Genomic DNA, 18,690 nt, shown 5'->3' on the forward strand with positions numbered 1-18,690 from the left:
TATATTGTCCCCATTCTGAACATTAGAAAACTGAGGTAGAATGTGCTGAAAATTTAACTGAGGAATCAACACTCATTTATTTCCAATTTCCACATCTTATTTTTCAAGACTTATGAAATAAGAGATACAGAAGAAAAAAAACACTGTCTGAAAAAGACAGTTTTCACTTTGGCAATACAGCTTATCTGTCTTCACTGTGGTGGAGGAAGTTTCTTGGCAAGTTTCTAGTAGATGAGACTCGGCTACAAACTCACAGACACTCCTCACAGAACACTCCCACCAGGTCCTCCATCCTACCCACGTCCCAGCAGAACCGCTCTGAGAAACATGCTTTGTATGGTCTCTGCCTGATTTTTCAACTTAATAATACTCTAAAGTGATGCCTTACTGATCCCAGGGAGGGAAGTAAGAAATGTAGAGGCTTTGTCTACTGTTTGTCAATAGGTTGAACAGAAATACTTTGCTCAAATACTTTATGCAGTTTCTAACACAGAAAGTTTTGCTTGAGAAAAAGCTAAGCCCCCTGAAACATCAGCAAAGGTATCTGAGTTCCAGATCAGTCTCTCAAAGTTAAACCAAGTGACACTGGTGTCCATGAGTGGCGAGTAACTTTATTAAGAGAAAAGGACATTAATTACACACCACTACCCCATACAGATATCATAGGGCATTGGCTAACAACTTAAGAGGGCACTTTTTCCATGGACTTCCATATATCTGTGTTTGGTACTTTAATTCAGAAGCCTAGATTTTTAAAAAGATTAAAATAAAAATTGTCAAATTTATGCCATGAAATACATTATGGATTAACACTACATAGACATCAACCTTTATTTAATTTTCTTCATAGACCACATACAAATGCCAAACGATAAATCCAAGGACATAGGTAAGTAAGTGAGGAAGGTGAGCCTAGAACCACACGCCCCTGGCCTGTGGTCCCCATCCTGGCCCTCCTGCTCTCTGCTGTCTGGCCAATTCCCCCATGGCTTTGGGGGGTTCTGCAAATGGATATTTTCAATAGTATAAAATCTAAATCATAAAAACTACCTAATACTTTATTTCGTATTTTTCTAAGTATGATACCTTCATATTTTTCTAAGTATGATATTTTTCTATGAGAAGATAACTTGTGAAAAAATCATCCTAGTCACAATTCTGGTACTATCTATAACATCCACAAAATAAAAGCATCCGGGATGAAAATATCTGGTTCCACACCAAATTGGATTATAGTCTTATTTTTAATTTCCTCTTTCTTAGAGGATAATAGTTTGAAAAAAATTAGTAGATAAAACTTATAAATATAAAAACACATTAATTTTGTTTCTTGCTAAGGCCATATTGTTTCTTGTTGTAACTAAACATCTCAAATTATTATGGTCTGCTAAATTGCATTTTTTACTGTTTTGAGGTTCCATTTATTTTTCTATTAAGTTTTTCCATTATGTCATGCAGAGATGAACAATAAATTATATTTTGCTTCTAATCATTTCCAAAAAACTATTAGAAATTCTAGCAAGCCTTCCTTTAATCAATGACCACAGAATTTATACACTGAAATCTTGTCTGCACTGAATAACTGAGAAAAGTCCTAGAAAAATCAACTTTAAATTCCTTCTTTTCTGCTGGCAATTTTCTAAAGTTTTTTTCTAATATTGTTGTTTTGTTTCCATCCAAACTACAGAGAAGGGCACCTGAATGTCGACCCTCAGTGTGCAGAAGAGCAGGCTGTGTGTGCACTGCGAACATGGATGGGCCAGAGACAGGGTGGCTGGGGCTGAGGTATTAAGATTTAGAACTTTGCATTTAGCAAACCTGTGTACAATGTCTCTGATCTTGATGGATGGCCCTAAAGAAGATGGCACCTATTAGAAATGCCAAGAACCCATCGGCTCTGTGAAGCTTCTATAAAGAATACTGGCTGAATATAGTGGAATTTGGATGACTAATTTTATTTAAGAGAAAGCTATTTGTTTAAAAATAAATGGTAAACAGAATCTAGAAAACCTAAATTAGCAGGGAAAAATACTCATGACGATTAAATCAAATTTCTAGTTAGAGTAGTGAAAGTATCTCTCATTCTGGAATTGGCATTTTCTTGGTACACAAAATATATTTACAATATCAAATAGAGAAAATAACTCAAACAACCTCTGAAGGGAATCAGGATAGATTTTAAAGGCATTTTAATAAAAATAAAACCTTCCTAAAGCAAACTTTTTTTTAAATAGATGGATTTCCCTTTTAAATCCAGAACTCATTTAATCCTAGTCCTCATTGCCTTAACTAAAAATGTATGTCCCCTAAACAGTGCTGAGGTCTTTTCAGAACCCTACAAGTGCTCAGAGGTTGAACTGTGTCGAGTATTAGGGCCTACATACAGAAGTGAAATGGAATCTATGTTGCAACATTTTGCGACCTGCTGTATATAAATTTCTACTTATCACTGAACATTTATTTAATTTTGATTATCTTAATTTTTTGTTTGACTGTTTTGGTCAGATGCTTTTGAGGGACTTTGATTTAAGCAATTTTATAATTCTCACTCTCCAAATCCATCCTCGAGTCTCCATTTTTAGATTTGTTATTTATCCCTTCTCAGTCAGGTAGTATGTGAATTAATGTAATGTTCAGTGTATGTGCTGAGGAGACCATTAAAAAGATAGGACAATGAGTTCACATTTATAACAATCAATGCTATACTGAAAGCAGCAATTACTGTATTTTAAGAGGAATGTCAGTGAGGTGTGGACAGAACAAAAACAGAATTTGTTGAGTGCATAATTTTACAGAAAGCTTTTAGGCAAGATCTTAACAAGATCTGTTACAACCTGAAAAGTGTAAGCTGTTGTAAAAAATAAAAAAGAGGTAGGCCTTTTCCATGCTGGTCATTAGAGCAAATCTCTTAAAACTAATCCCTCTTTTGACACATATCTTCCCAAAGCTTATAAACAGCCTTCACTGTCCCCACTTGTTTATTCCCCCACAATGTCTAATAATGGGAGACTCCAAATCCCTATTCACTTTATATGTGTGGGTAATAGAGGGAAGCAGTGTCGCAGGTCCGATTCCCAGTCAGGGTACATACCTGGGTTGCAGGCCATGACCCCCAGCAACCGCATATTGATGTTTCTCTCTATCTATCTCTCTCCCTTCCCTCTCTAAAAATAAATAAGTAATTAAAAAAAAAAATAGAGGAAAGCAATGAAACATGATAAAATTATCTCACAGTTCCCAAGGTATTCTATTGTAGTTTGGGAGTACATGCCTATGGATTTTTACCAACTCTATGGGAACTTTTGTTCCTGAATAAACGTAACCCTTAAAAACAGGTATTGGAACGGTATGTGTTTATTCTAGTGCTGTTGCCCATGCTCAAGGTATTTTTCAACTCCTGTGAGTAATGGCAACGATAGCGAAGTGAGTGCAAGGATGTGTGGATATAAATAGTACATTTTCCTAGGGCACCAATTTTACTCAAGGATGAGAGATTGTTAGTATTTTTTAACACTGAACTGAATACAGATATATGAAGGAATAAAATGCACAATTTGCACATATTTTTGAGATAAATGAGACTCTGAAGCAATTTCCTACATGTGATCATCCACTTTTAGTTACAGCCTTAGTTGCCATGTTGTTCAGAGTTAACCATTTAGGTGTGGAGAAAGATTTGAGAAGCACTGACTTAGGGGGAAATCTTGATTTAATTTCCATTTTCTGAGCCTATTAAAGAGCAAAGAGACATAAAAAGGAGTCAGGGATGGCTTGATGGCATGGGAATTAGCCTGACAACAGCACGATTAGAATAATCCCTTGAGTGACTGCTGTACATAGTGCATTTTAAATGCGACACTATCAACCCCAACAGGCCAAAAATTGATTCTCGAGGGACAAAGAATGATCTTAGATCCTGTAAGGGTTTGTGGCCCTCCAAAGAGCCACAGTGCACAGAAATATGTCACAAATCTGTGGTAATAAACTTCCAGTGTTGTGGGGGGGGGGGCAGGATTGAATAGGGAAAAAAGGCCTAAAAAGGCCTTTAGGTTATTTAAAAAAAAAAGGTGGAGACACCGCTGTGTGTCTGCATCCAAAGGAGAGGATGGTACTTCTACCTCAGTGGCTACAAACTATTTTACCATGAGAGGCCCTTATGTTTTCCTTCATTATCTAAACTTTGGTGAGGTTTTTTTAGTCCGTATTTGGAAAGATGTGTCTAATAAGTAACCGTCAATGTTAATGACTACATTTTCTTACTTTCTGTTATATTAAGTCTTACTTAACAATAACTACAACACCAAAGTTATATATTTTTAGACAGAAAACCCATGTAATGTCAGTTTTCTTGCATAAAAAGTGTCCATATTATCCAAAGCAATCTGTAGATTCAACACAATTCATATTAAGATTCCAATGATGTACTTCACAGAACTAGAACAAATATTTCAAAAATTTATATGGAACCTTAGCAACAGCAATTTTGAGAAAAAAATAACAAAGTTGGAAGAATCATGCTGCCTGATAGCAAAATATGCTACAAGGCCATAGTAATCAAAACAGCCTGGTACTGGCATAAAAACAGACACATAGACAACAGAATAGAGAGCCCAGGAATAAACCTACACCTTTACAGCCAATTTGTTTGACAGAGGAAGCAAGCACATACAATGGACTAAAGACAGTTTATTCATTAAATGGTGTTGGGAAAATTGGACAGAGAAGTGCAGGAAAAAAGCTTCAGATTTCCTTTGCTATTTACAGGTCTGAGCTGCTCAGGGATCTAAGATGGGGAAACATTGGTTTTGCAGATACACGAAGCATAGAAAGCACACAATGCTTAGCTTCGTAAGGTCAGGTGAAAAATGATCAGAATCCCTAATACAATTTTACAATTCTAATACCCTCTTCCATCTCTTTGTCATTGATGCTATTCCTTCCCTACTATCTTTATTGGATTTTCACATTGGGCATCTCTAAACTCTCTTTAACAGTTGTTGTATGCACGCGCAATTATTTTTTATTTTTCAATCACAGCTGACAAACAATATTGTATTAGTTTCAGGTGTAAAACATAGTGGCTAGACATTTGTATAACTTATGAACTGATCGCCCTGGTATGTCTAGTACCCAGCCAACACCATAGTCTGTTTCCTAAGCTGTACTTTACATCTCTGTGGCAAGTTGCACTTCTGAATCCCTTTGCCTGTATCCCTGCCCCCTCATATGCAAACCATACGTTTGTTCTCTGTATCCGGGAATTTGTTTCTCTTTCATTTGTTCCTTTATTTTGGTTTTTAGGTTCCACATATTAAATGAAATCATATGGCATTTGTCTTTCTCTGTATGACATTTCACCTAGCATAATAACACTAGGTCCACCCATGTTATTGCAAATGGCCAAGATTTCATTCATTTTTATGGTTGAGTAATATCCCATTGTGTATACATCCACATCTTATCTATTCTTTTATCAATGGGCTCCTTCATATCTTGACTACTGTAAATAATCCTGCAATGATCATAGGGGTGCAAGTCTTTTTGAACTAGCATTTGGATTTCTTCAGACAAATACCCAGAAGTAGAAATACTGGGTCATGTGTTGGTTCCATTTTAAATTTTTTGAGGAAGCTCCTTAGGATTTTCTATAGAGAATGGACCAATTTACAATCCTGACAAAAAAAAAAAAAAGTGCACAAGGGTTCCCTTTTTTCCCACACCCTCACCAACACTTGGTTGTTGATTTATTGGTGATAGCCATTCTGACAGGCATGAGATGATATTTCATTGCAGTCATAATGGACATTTCCCCAATGATTAGTAATGGTGAGCATTTCATTTGTCTGTTGCCTATCTGTATGTCCTCCTTGGAGAACTGTCTATTCAAGTCCTCTGCCCATGTTTTGAAAACCTGATAAAATTCATCAGTGAAGCCAGCTGGTCCACGGTGTTTGCTGGGAGTTTTTTTGATTACTGCTTTGATTTTGTTAGTAGTACCAGTCTGTTTGGATTTTCTGTTTTCCTTAATTTGGCGTTAGAAGATTTTGTTTCTGGAATTTATCTATTTTTTCCAGGTGTCCAATTTTACTGAATATAATTTTCTGTATTATTTTCTTATAATCCTTTGTATTTCTGTGGTGTCTGCTATTACCCCTTTAATTTCTAACTTTATCTATTTGGGTTCTCTTTTTTTTTTCTTGATGAGTCTGATTAATGGTTTATGGATATGGCTTATGGTTTCAAAGAACCAGCTCTTGGTTTTATGGATATTTGTATGTTTTTTAAAAGACCATTTAGTTTATTTCTGCTCTGATATTTATTATTTTCTTCCTTCTACTCACTTTGGGTCTTGTTCTTCTTTTCCTCCTTTCTTTAGGTGCAAGGTTAAATGGTTTGAGATTTTTTCATGTTTCTTGAAGTAGGCCTGTACTGCTATTAGTTCCCCCTTAGAACTGCTGTGAAGCTGTGTTCCATACATTTTGGGCCATTGAGTTTTCATTTTCATTTGTCTCCAGGAGTCTCTTGATTTCTTGCTCAATCTCATTGTTAACCCATTCATTGTTTAGTAGCATATTATTTATCCTCCACATGCTTGTGTGTTTCTCCAGTCTTCAATTGATTCCTAGTTTTGTACCACTACAATAGAAGATGCTTCATTGGACTTTAGTCTTTTGCAATTTATTGGAACTTGTTTTGTGGCCTAACATGGGTCTATCCTGAACAGTGTTTTATGTGCATTGAAAAGAATGTATCTTCTTATGTTTTTGGATGAAGTGTCCTAAAAATATCCTTTAGGTCCTTTGGTATGATGTCTCATTTAAGCCCACCATTTCTGTCTGGATAATCCACTGATGTCAGGATGATGTTTAAGTTCCCTACTATTGCTATAGTACTGCTAATCTCTAGGTTTATGTTCTTTTCTTAAAACAGATATCATAGAGTATTTTTTTATATTTTATTTATTTATTTTTAGAGAGAGGGGAAGGGAGAGAGAAAGAGAGGGAGAGAAACATTAATGTGTGGTTGCATCTCACATGTCCCCAAATGGGGACCAGGCCTGCAACCCAGGCATGTGCCCTGACTGGGAATCGAACCAGCAACCCTTTGATTTGCAGGCTGGCACTCAATCCACTGAGCCATGCCAGCCAGGGATACATTTATGTTCTTTATATTTACTTTATTAGTTGCAACCATATTATATGTATAGATATTCACAAAAGTTATACCTTCTTGTTGAATTGTTCCCTATATCATTAAGGAATGCCCTTCCTGTCTCTTGTTATAGCCTTTGTTTTAAAGTTTGTCTGATAGATGTATTGCTACCCCAAGTTTTTATTCCCAGTTGCATAAAATATCTCGTTCCATCCCCTTACTTCCAGTCAGTGTGTCTTTTGATCTGAAGTGGGTCCCTTGCAGGCAGCATAACATACAGGTCTTATATCCATTCACTCACCCTTTGTCTTTTGATTGAAGCGTTTAGTTCATTTACACTTAAAATAATTATTAATAGTTAAGGAGTTAGTGCTAGTTTTTTGTTTTCTGTTTTTGTAGTGTTCTCTGTTCATTTCTTATTTGCTTTTCAGTCTTTTACATTGCTGACTAATTTCTATAGTGTTGTGTTTGGTTCTTTTTATTTCTTGTTTATCTCATAGATTTTTGGTTTATGGTTACTATGTGCTTCATTTATAACAAGCTGTGTTTATAGCAATACATTTGAAGTTGACGGTTGCTTAAGTTTGAATACATTCTAAAATCACTATCATTTTTATTCATCCATACATACTTATGTTTTGTCACTATTTTTTACTTCTTTTATGCATATATTTGTGCGTATCCCTTAATTTGTTTGCACATAATATTTCTACTTTTGTCATTTAACATTTAAACTAGCTGTATAGTTGGTAGACCTACTGTTTTTCCAGGTTAGAAATTACTAGGTGGAGATTTTTCAGGGAATTTTTTCTTTGCTATGTTTTATATGTAATTTTCTACTTAAATAATTCACATTAACATTTCTTATAATAATAGCTTAGTGATGATAAATTCCTTCAGCATTTTCTTGTCTGGGAAAGAATGTCCCCATCTATTCTAAGTTACAGCCTTGCTGGGTAGAGTAATCTTTGTTGTCGGCCTTTGCTCTTTCATATTTTGAATATTTCATGCCACTTTCTTCTGGCCTGAGAAATTGCTGTTGACAAATCAGCTTTTAGTCTTTTGGGAGTTCCTTGTACATAACTGCTTTTCTCTTGCTACTTTTAAGATTCTTTGTCTTCTATCCAAGTACTAACCAGGCCCGACCCTGCTTAGCTTCTGGGATCCGATGAAGTTGGGAGTGTTCAAGGTGGTATGCAGGGAGAGTAATGGGGGAGAAATGGGGACAACTGTAATTGAACAACAATAAAAAATATAAAAGTTATGTTCTAATATCCTAAAAATAAAAAGTATAAGCATTTGGATACTTAAAAAAAGATTTTTTTGTCTTTAATTTTTGGCAATTTAATTATGATGTATCTTGTTGTGGACCTCTTTGAGGGATTCTCTGCACTTCTTGAATTTGCATGTCTATTACTTTCACTAGGTTAGGGAAATTTGGGGGGCATTATGTCTTCAAACAGATTTTCAATCCTTTGCCTGTGTGCACACTCACTCTCTGTCTCTCCTTCCCTCCTTGTGGTACCCCTATAGTATGAATGTTGGTATGCTTAAGCTTGTCCCAGAAATCCCTTAAATGGCTTACTTTTTAAAAGTCTTACTTTAAAAAAAAGATTTTGTTTATTTTTAAAGAGAGGGAAGGTAGCAAGAAAGGCAGAGAAATGTTGATGTGCAAGAGAAACATCTATCAATTGCCTCTGAACTCCTTAACAAGGGGCCTGGTCCTCAAAACCCAGGCATGTGTCCTGACCAGGAATCAAACTGTGGACCTTTCAGTGTGTGAGACACTGCCCAACCTACTGAGCCATACCAGTCAGGCCTCTTTTTTCTCTTTGCTGTTCTGACTGGGTGTTTTTCACTAGCTTGTCTTCTACATGGCTTTCATCCCCTACCTCATTTAATCTTCATTTCAGTTATTGCACTCTTCATTATGACTGGTTCTTTATTGTTCTGTCACCTTGTTGAGGTTCTCATTAAGTTTATCTGCATGTGCAATTTTTTAAATTTAATTTTGGCTTTGCTTCTGGTGCGATGACTACATTAACTTTGCTAAAAACAAACATAAATACATGAGTGCATAGGTTACTGATAAAAGAACTGATTCAAACCCTACCACATTGATACCAGCTGTGAAGACTTTGGTTAAATCACTAAACTTTGTTGTATTGTACTTTCTTCCATAAATTGGCATTAAAGTACTTATTTAAGATTGGCTGTGAGCCCCGGCTGGCGTAGTTCAGTGGATTGAGCGTGGGCTGTGAACCGAAGTATTGCAGGTTTGATTCCCAGCCAGGGTACATGCCTGGGTTGCAGGCTATAACCCCCCGCAACTGCACATTGATGTTTCTCTCTATCTCCCTCCCTTCCCTCTCTAAAAAAATGAAATCTTAAAAAAAAAAAGATGGGCTGTGAGGAATAAAATTAAGTCTTAAGCTATATTATATGGTAAATTTACATTTACTTATATTTTAAAATTATATTAATATAAACTACTTAACCTAATAATATGATATGAAATGATACATAGCTACATAAATTATGAAATTGAATTGCTGCCACTAAACATACACTTATTTTAGATGGAGATGATTTAATACATAGTTTTCACTAAATTACAAATAAATAAAAAATCTTCACATATACTGTGGTAGATAATTATGATGGTTAAGGTTATGGCTATAACATACAATATTTTAATGGTTATTAAAGAGCATTCCTATAAGATTTATGGGAAGAAAGACTTCAGATTCTGTGGTAAGAAAAAAAAATCAGGTAGACCAACTATGGAAACTATAACACTGCAATTTTCCTGTTGAAACACACAAAACTCTTACATACATAATTTATCTTAAAACATCACAACACAATTCCAACCATTCCAAATGAGATCTTAATGGAGATAAGTACAGAATATTTGGTCTTAATATAAAATTTATTCAATACTCATTACTTTTCCTTTAAGCTAGTAAGGAAAAGCAGTATTGGAGTTAATTGCCTTCATAATGAAACCTCCTTAATTTTGTCTGTGTATTTGGCAATAAGGTCTTTTAGCAGTTACAAATATACTTCATAAAAGTTATGTGCTGAAATTACTGCATTATTTTCAAGTGTTGCCTTGAACTACCTTCTAAATACTAACAATATGAAAAATCTTAAGAGCTAATGCTGCACTGTCAGCACAAGCACATCATCATTATGACTTTGTTGTTCTACTGTAAGTTGGATTCCCTGAGTTTTTAAAGAATGATATTCAAACTATAGCTAAGTATAACAAAGAAAAGCAAACTGTAAAATGTGTAAACACTCAAACATAGCTAATAATAGGCATGAACACCATATGAATAATATAACCATGTAAAGAAATAAGCAGATTATAAGCAAAAAAAAGTTTGCCCCATATGCTGGCTCGTTAAATCCACTGATTTTTGATTAACTACCACTAAGTATCAATTGTTACATTTGAAATACTTTAGCCCTGGTGTGGCTCAGGAGATTGACTGTCCACCTTCAAACCAAGGGATCACCAGTTCAATTCCCAGTCAGGGCACATGCCTGGGTTGTGGGCCAGGTCCCCAGTGGGGGGCGTGCAAGAGGCAATCACACTTTGATGTTTCTCTCCCTCTCCTTCCCTTCCCCTCTCTCTAAAAATAAATAAAATCTTTAAAAAATATTTTAATCCCCCCCCCCCACAATTTCTATAATTGTCGTAAATATTTGGAAGGTTCTTTGTATGTGTAGATATGCATATATACACATACATCCATTTTAAATAACTGGATAAGGAACATGGTTTTACATAAAATTTTACTTTACAATTCTTTAGAAACAGACTTTGCATAGAAATCTTACAGTAAGTCACTATCGGTCATTTAGATCACCACAAAGACAAGAGGAAATTAAATTATAACACACAGCAACTATATCAGAATCCTGAACAGTCATTCTAAAGAGCCTTAATAAAAGCACATTACTGAAAAATAAAAGTTATTGAAGTCCTAAAGAAACAGAGCATCCAGTCTCAAATTCCTGATGGAAACACCTAATCCAGAAGGCAAGCCCAAGCCCTCTGCTGGAGTACAATTAACAAGTGACAGCATGGTAGCCCTCTGGGCTGCATGTGAGCAAATATCTTGTTGGAAAAAGTGTCTTATTTTCTGTGGTTTGACCTTCTGTGTTTGTAAAGAGACTTCAGGGAGTGTATTGAAATATTTGATGTTACAGCTAGGTGAAGCTCTCTGAATAATAATCAGGACTATTTTATCACTCAGGTACAAGCCGGTTCAGGCTTCTGGTAAATGCCTATTTGGGGATATTTCCACAAGGTTTGTGACTCAAGGTTTATCCATACAATTTCTAGAGCAATGCTAATCAGAGTTCCCATGAGTTGAAATCATACATGTGAACAATATTCCTCTGGGCTCGATAACACCCACATACTATAGAACAAACTGTAAAGAAGCTATGAAAATAGAGCATTTTGGTCCCAACTCTTCCCATAACTTGCGTATATATTTCTTTTAATCCAGAGTTGGAGGTACTGAATGTGTTATTTTAAATCAGTAATGGTGCTCTCCTCAAAGTTATATTTTAACATTATTTTCTTAAGGGATTTGCTTCCTTCTTTTACCCAGAGGCTGTCAGGCATTGTCTTGCCCTCTTTTTGACCCTCACACTTTTTCATCAATCTGGATGTCCACTCTTTTGACTGAAACTACAGTGTTTTGATGATTACCCATGGCTGTATCTGAAATCTTGGAAAGATCAGAATTGGTAAGAGCACTGACCAAAATTTGCAAAGGTTAATAAAATTTTCTGTTCTCCTGAGTTTTATACAAAGTGTTAAAACTTACAAAGCTACAGGATTTCAACATCTCCCAAGCATGTTATAAAATATATAAGAATTACTGTGTTGATAATTCTCAAATCAGCTATTACTTAATTTGATTCAAAACTTAGAAAATATATGGCTATCACTAATTACAAATCTTCTGTGAACTGAGGTTTGAATTGTAGAACAAAAACCTTGAAAAAGGATAAAAATCTAATAGGAAAAATTTCTGATGTTTGTAATTATGAGACAAAAATATTGTCCTATTGCTCAAAATATGGGTTACAAGTATGGCTTGTATTTACTAAAATGGTATATACTAAGGGTATATCCTTCTAGTTACTGGCTGGCAATGAATCAGTGCATGGTGGCCCTAAATAAGCTATAAAACTAATAATTTGGTGCTAATATTAATTCTAAAGTGATTTCTTCCTTTAATGGAGAAATAAGAGAATGAGACATTACAATGTCTATAGAGACTTCTCTCTTTTCCAGTATCTGGTAGGGAAAAAAAAAAAAAAAAAAAAAAAAGGACAGAGAATGAATAGATTTTGCATTAGAGAACATGCTTTACTGACTGATCAAAGATAATATTAAGGATAGAATTTTTCTTTCCCATGAGGTAATTTTATAGGCATTCCTCTTATAATACAAGCTTTATAAGCAAGTTGCAAAGGTGATAAAAATCCTTTCTTAGGCTGGCAGTGCTCATTAAATTACATAATGAATAAAAAGGTACTCCAAAAAGCACTTTATATATAAATGGAAGGTATTACTATTACTAATACTAGCCAACTCACCTGCAGATGAAGGAAGCTGGTCGTACTCCTGTGATGTTCTATTGGACTTGACGCTTTCCCCTGGCAACCTCCTCACGGGAGGCAAAGGAACTTGGCCACTTGCTGGATCAAAAAAGGGATCTTAAAAATAAAGATAATTTTCAAATTAGAATGCCTTTCTCTGCTGGTTGACTAAAGGAAAAATTCTAGAAATTCTCTATAAAGATCTTACTTTTAGAAAATAATTTAGAAAACTAATTTCATAACTGATATTAACAACTTTTTAATCTACCAGCATATTTTCTTTCTATCACTTGCTCAAATATACTCTTCCCATTTATTCTTAGATAATACATTCATACAAATTTTATATTTATATTTATATTTTTCAGATCTTAGTTATTCAAAATTGTTGATAAAACTCCTTCTAATTTTTATTTTCTGTCCCAATATTTCTTATACAATAAATAGAAACTGTTGTAAAAGTAAAGAAAGAAAAAAAAGGGGTGTTGAATTTTTGTCTATAAGAATATTTGAAATAAGTTAGTCTCTTTCTAAGTAGTAGCAGGCAGTCTGTCAAATGGAGTATACATTTGTGATTTCTGAGGATAGATGAATTTATGTGTGTGAAATCTCCTGTACATACAAAGTGCTTTATAAAGTAACACTAGATTGCATATCCTATGTTAACACATTGTTTGCGGGTAGTTTTTATAGCGCACTCTACTATCAGTCAATGTAAAACATATAAATATGTTTCCCGCATACAATGTGTTAAGAATTGTTTGTTGTAACTGGCTCACTGAATAGTAAAATCGATTGTTAAAAGTTGTATTATTAGTAAGTTTTAAACATACAGTAAAAATTTTTTGTCTTTACTACTTTGTCAGTGAGAGAGGGAACATCTGAAATAGTAAAAAATATAAATTATAGAGAAATTAAATTTTATTTTACTACTTCTAATGATATTTATTAACTGGAACTAAAGTCAGATAAAGAGATTTTGTCAAAGCTACTATATCAAACTCTTAGGACCATAAACTTAACTGGTTTAAAATGAGTAGTGCATGGGTTTAATCCACAGAACTGATTCCTCTTCTGAGTGGATGAGAGTTACCTCTACAATATTTGGTTCACTGATGATTTTTTGCCACCACTTCCATCCATCTCAGGCTCCTCTGGTTTCCTTTTTCATATTACTTACTTTTTTATCTGGCAGGTGCTCCAACAGTGCAGTAAGTTCTTTTGAGGTTAGAGACCTCATCTTATTCACACTGTTTGAATTTAATCTCCTAACACAAACATAATACCAAGAATGCTGCCAAGCAAGTGGCCTGGATTTCATAAATATTTACTTTTAACTACAAAAAGTAAATGCTGACAGATTGATTTTCCATGAATTCAAAACAAACCTATGAATTTCAATGACAAATCCATGAAATCTGGATTCCTCACATAAGGCTAAAAATGTAAATACTACAGACCTAATTATATCTCATTGTTTTAACTTCCATTTGAGTTTTTCATTCAGGATATGTAAGAGTTTGATTACTTAAGAAGGTAATACATGCTAATTTATACCAATTTTTCACTAGATAATGTAAGGCAAGAATTGAAGTCATTGATTATTTTTGCCCCTATTTGAGTACAATAATTATCCCCAGATTTGCTGGAGACTTTTTGACCTAAGCAAGGCTACTGAGCTTGCTTTCATTAATTTCAAGATTAAAATGAGTCTTAGGTTTTGAGCATTCAATATTTGAAGAGTTGGTGGTTCAGCGCCATTAATTTTGCTGAAACATTTTAGGAACATAAATCAAATTCCATGCAACTGTTAATCTTTGATTAGGAAGAGTAACCAAAGGAACCAAATATGGTAATTTCTGCATACATTTAGAAATTTCCCAAGGATTTAGATATATTCAATAAAGTTTACTTTCAGTTCCTCTGCAATCTAAAACGTCAATGATATAACAGGTTAGAGGAAAGACCATCTTTTACAATACATATACTTTTAAAATTTCCTTCATGGTAATTTACAGGTTTGCCAGATATACATATGCTATTTCTAATAATCTATTTAAGGCCAACCATTAGATTCTGGATACACTGCAGAGCCATAAATAAAACACAAAATGTACAGTTGTATGATATTATTCTATTGAACTACCTCACTTAAAAAGTCACTAGATACACTAAAAATATTATCATAAAGTATAAAAATATTTATAGGTCAGTTTGGAACCACTACCATGCTCTGTCATGCTGAGTTTGCTACTTGTCAGGTATGGGGTAAACTGGGCTTTTATAGCAAGCTTGTGCAGGTGGAAGCATTCATGCTTCAATGGGAAGAGCTTTACAACACAATTACTACAGAGAGTACAATAATTAACTGTCTCCTGATAAGAAAAATTTGAAAAGCAATAAAGTTGTTAAAAATAACTCTTCAAATACTAATTACAGTAAAATTTTATATCCATACCTAGGATTAAAACATACAAATTGAAAATAGCATAGCCAATGTACCATTAAATAGTAATACATGTTTGAGAAATGAATGAATAAACATCATGGGATTAATTTATTATAGAAAGCAAAGTACTACTGCCTGTGATTTATAGTATATAATGCTAAATTTAAAATTAGTAATTATTTTAAAGATTATAAAATACTAAGGAAACACTAGAAGGAAAAGTTGGCCAATACAAAGAAGTGGGAAAGACTTCTGGGTAAAGATGGCAGAGTAGGTAAACACTGTGCTCGGCTCCTCCCATAACTGCATCAAATTTATAACTAAATTATACAACCACCACCACTGTAAACCACCTAAAATCCAGCTGATGTCCTATAAGTAAAGACACAAAGAAGCCATGTGGAAACTGGGAGGAGGGATGGAGATGCAGAACAGGCAGATCTCACACTCACAGTGTGGCAGTGAAGAACTAGGAGGGATATCTCAGCTGCAGCGTTGTCTTGGGAGAGCAAGGGGTCCCACCCCACAACAAGCTCCCTAAACCAGTGATCCAGTGCCAGAAAGAGGAGTCCAAGTAACATCTGGCTGTAAAGACCAGCAGGGATTGAATGTGAGAGAGAGGGAGGCTGAAGAACTACATGCTGTAGGTCTTAAAGGGCTTAGGCACAAACTCACTCACTCTGGGCTCCAGTGCTCTAGAGGCAGCAGCTCAAAAAAATGTCTGGGACATATGAGGAGAAACTAAATTCCAGCCTCAGGGCCAGGGCTGGAAGAGCAAAGTTCAGGACAGCTCTCTCCAGTAACGGAAGTACTGGTAGGTGCCACTGTATTTTGTTGAACGCTCCCCCCACCCCACTGTCCTAGTCAAGGTGGGTGCCAAATCTGAAATCTTTACTAACCTGGCTAACACTATTTGCCTCACCTTAGTGATTCCCTGACACTCTTCCTCATCTTACTAGCATGCCTGGCTGAATCTCTTCCACTGGCTCCTCACACAAGTTGTCTGCCTCGGCTCACGCTTCAGAATTTCCTAAAATTTGTCAAAGGCCCACAAAATGCAAATGAGCAGTAAGTATCTGGCTTTGGTGTGTCCAGTACCTCTTGCTAAACTACCTCAAGATTGGCATGACCCACCTGAATTGGCAATGTAACTCCCAACAGGTAACCCAAAGCCTAGCATAAGAAGCATCTAGTCTTGCCTTGGAAAGTAGCCTCAACTAAATGGCTACAAACATGGCACTAGTGGCAGCTGGCCTCAACTCACACCATGGTGCCCACCAAGGGGCTCCAAGCCCAACACTAGTGGCTGCCAGCCTTGGTTCATAAAAAGAGTCTCACTCAGGAACCTCTCAGCCCAGCACAAGCAGAAACCAACACATGTTACTTTGTGGCTCTTACTAGACACCCTCCAAGCTGGGGACAAGCAGTAGATAAATCTGATCTGGCACTGTAGCCCCTTTTAGGAGACTCTAGAACAAACACACCTGGTGGCCAGTATCACCCACCAGAGCCCCACCTAACTAGCTTCACAAGTTACAAACCTGAAGATTAGATTTGGCTGGCACTGGAGCCCCACCAATGTGATTCCTGCTTGTGGGGTTGACCCCTGTACAACAGCTCATCCACTATAGTCACAGCCAGTCCTCAGGGCCCCTCAGCCAGAAGGTCAAATTGACCCGCTGATATGAACACAGGAATCAAGGCTCAACTACAATAGGAAGGCACACACAACCCTCATAAGGGACATCTCTGAAGCACTGCCCAACTGAAGTGACCAGAGAGATTGCATCACTGGGTCCCACAAGATAGCTAAATAAAGCTAGAATGCAAAGACTAGGAGATGAAGCAGATCTACCTAATACATAGTAACAAATACATAGAGTTAGCCAAAATGAGGACACAACAAAACATGTGTTAAATAAAAGAATAGGACAAAACTATAGAAAAGAACTAAATGGAGACAAGCAATACGCCAGACATAAAGCTCAAAACACTGGGTTTAAGGGTGGTCAATTAACATAGGCAAAGGATAGATGAGCTCAGTGAGAACTTCAATGATGAGGTAGGAAAGGTAAAAATGGGATAGAAAACAAAAAAGAATGAGTCAGAAATAGGGAATACAATAACTGAAATGAAATGTATATCAGATGGAATCAACAACAGACTAGATGAAGTATAGGATAAAATCTGCCATCTGGAAGACAAGGTAGTGAAAACAAATTATACATCATGATCAAGTGGGGTTTATTCCTGGGATTCAAGGTGGTTCATATCTACAAGTCAATTAATATGACCCACCACAAAACAAAAGGAAGGCTAGAATTTATAAGAACATATTGATACACGGAGAAAATCCAGCACTTGAGAAAATCCAACATTCTTTCATGACAAAAGACTCTCAGCAAAGAGGGGATAGAGAGAACACGCTTCCATGTATGGCTAGATGTGATAAACACACACCTAACATCATACTCAATGGTGAGAAGCAGAAAGCTTTCTCTCCAAGATTAGGAACAAGACAAAAATGCCCACTTTTATTGGATGTCCTAGCCATAGCAATCATACAAAAGAAAGAATGAATGGAGAAAGAAACAAACAAGGCACCCAGTTTGGAAAGAAGTAAAACTGTCATTATTTGCAGATGACATGATACTCTATACAGAGTACCCTACAGATTCCACCAAAAATTATAAGAACTAATAAATTTAGTAAAAGAGTGGACTCAAAATTAATATTTAAAAATTGGTTGCATTTTCATACACCAATAAAAAACTATCAGAAACAGAAATTAAGAAAACAATCCTATCAGTGGATGGAGTGTGGGCCTGTGAACCAAGGAGTCACTGCTTCCATTCCCAGTCAAGGCACATGCCGGGGTCATGGGTCAGGTCCCCAGTTGGGAGCGCTCAAGAGGCAACCACACACTGGTGTTTCTCTTTCTTTCTCCTTCCCTTCCCCTCTAAACATAAATAAGTAAAATCTTAAAAACAAAAAAAATAAAGAAAACAATCCTACTTACAATTACATCAAAATGCACCAGATACCTAAGAATACATTTAGCTAAGGAGGTAAAAGACCTGTTTTCAGAATAGTATAAGGTAATCAAGAATGAAGTTGAAGAAAATACAAATAATGGAAGTATATACTATCCTCATGGATAGGAAGAACATCATTCAAATGTCCATACTACTACCCAAAGCAATCTTTAGAATCAATACAACTGCTATGAAAATACCAATGGCACTTTCCACCGAACTAGAAAACAACAATCCTAAAACTTATATGAGCCTACAAGAGATCCTGAATAGCCAAAGCAATCCTGAGAAAGAGAACAAAGTTGAAGGTATTATGCTACCTGATATCATCAGTCTATGTACCACAAAGCTATATAATCAAAACAGCATGGTACTGGCATGAAAACAGTCATAGATCAATGAATCAGAATAAAGAACCCAGAA

General features: G+C 35.7%; 1 protein-coding gene across 6 annotated transcripts in view; it reads right to left on the reverse strand.

Annotated features, from left to right (window-relative positions):
- CBLB (Cbl proto-oncogene B) overlaps window positions 1-18,690 on the reverse strand; it is a 212,646-nt gene that overhangs the window by 2,780 nt on the left and 191,176 nt on the right. For all 6 annotated transcript variants that reach the window (XM_028503384.2, XM_036018039.1, XM_036018038.1 and 3 more), the window contains one exon: window positions 12,781-12,900. In XM_028503384.2, the coding sequence (XP_028359185.1) occupies window positions 12,781-12,900 (120 nt within the window). The remainder of the gene's footprint in view (window positions 1-12,780; window positions 12,901-18,690) is intronic.

Source organism: Phyllostomus discolor, chromosome 2 (assembly GCF_004126475.2).
Source record: "Phyllostomus discolor isolate MPI-MPIP mPhyDis1 chromosome 2, mPhyDis1.pri.v3, whole genome shotgun sequence".
Lineage (NCBI taxonomy): Eukaryota > Metazoa > Chordata > Mammalia > Chiroptera > Phyllostomidae > Phyllostomus > Phyllostomus discolor.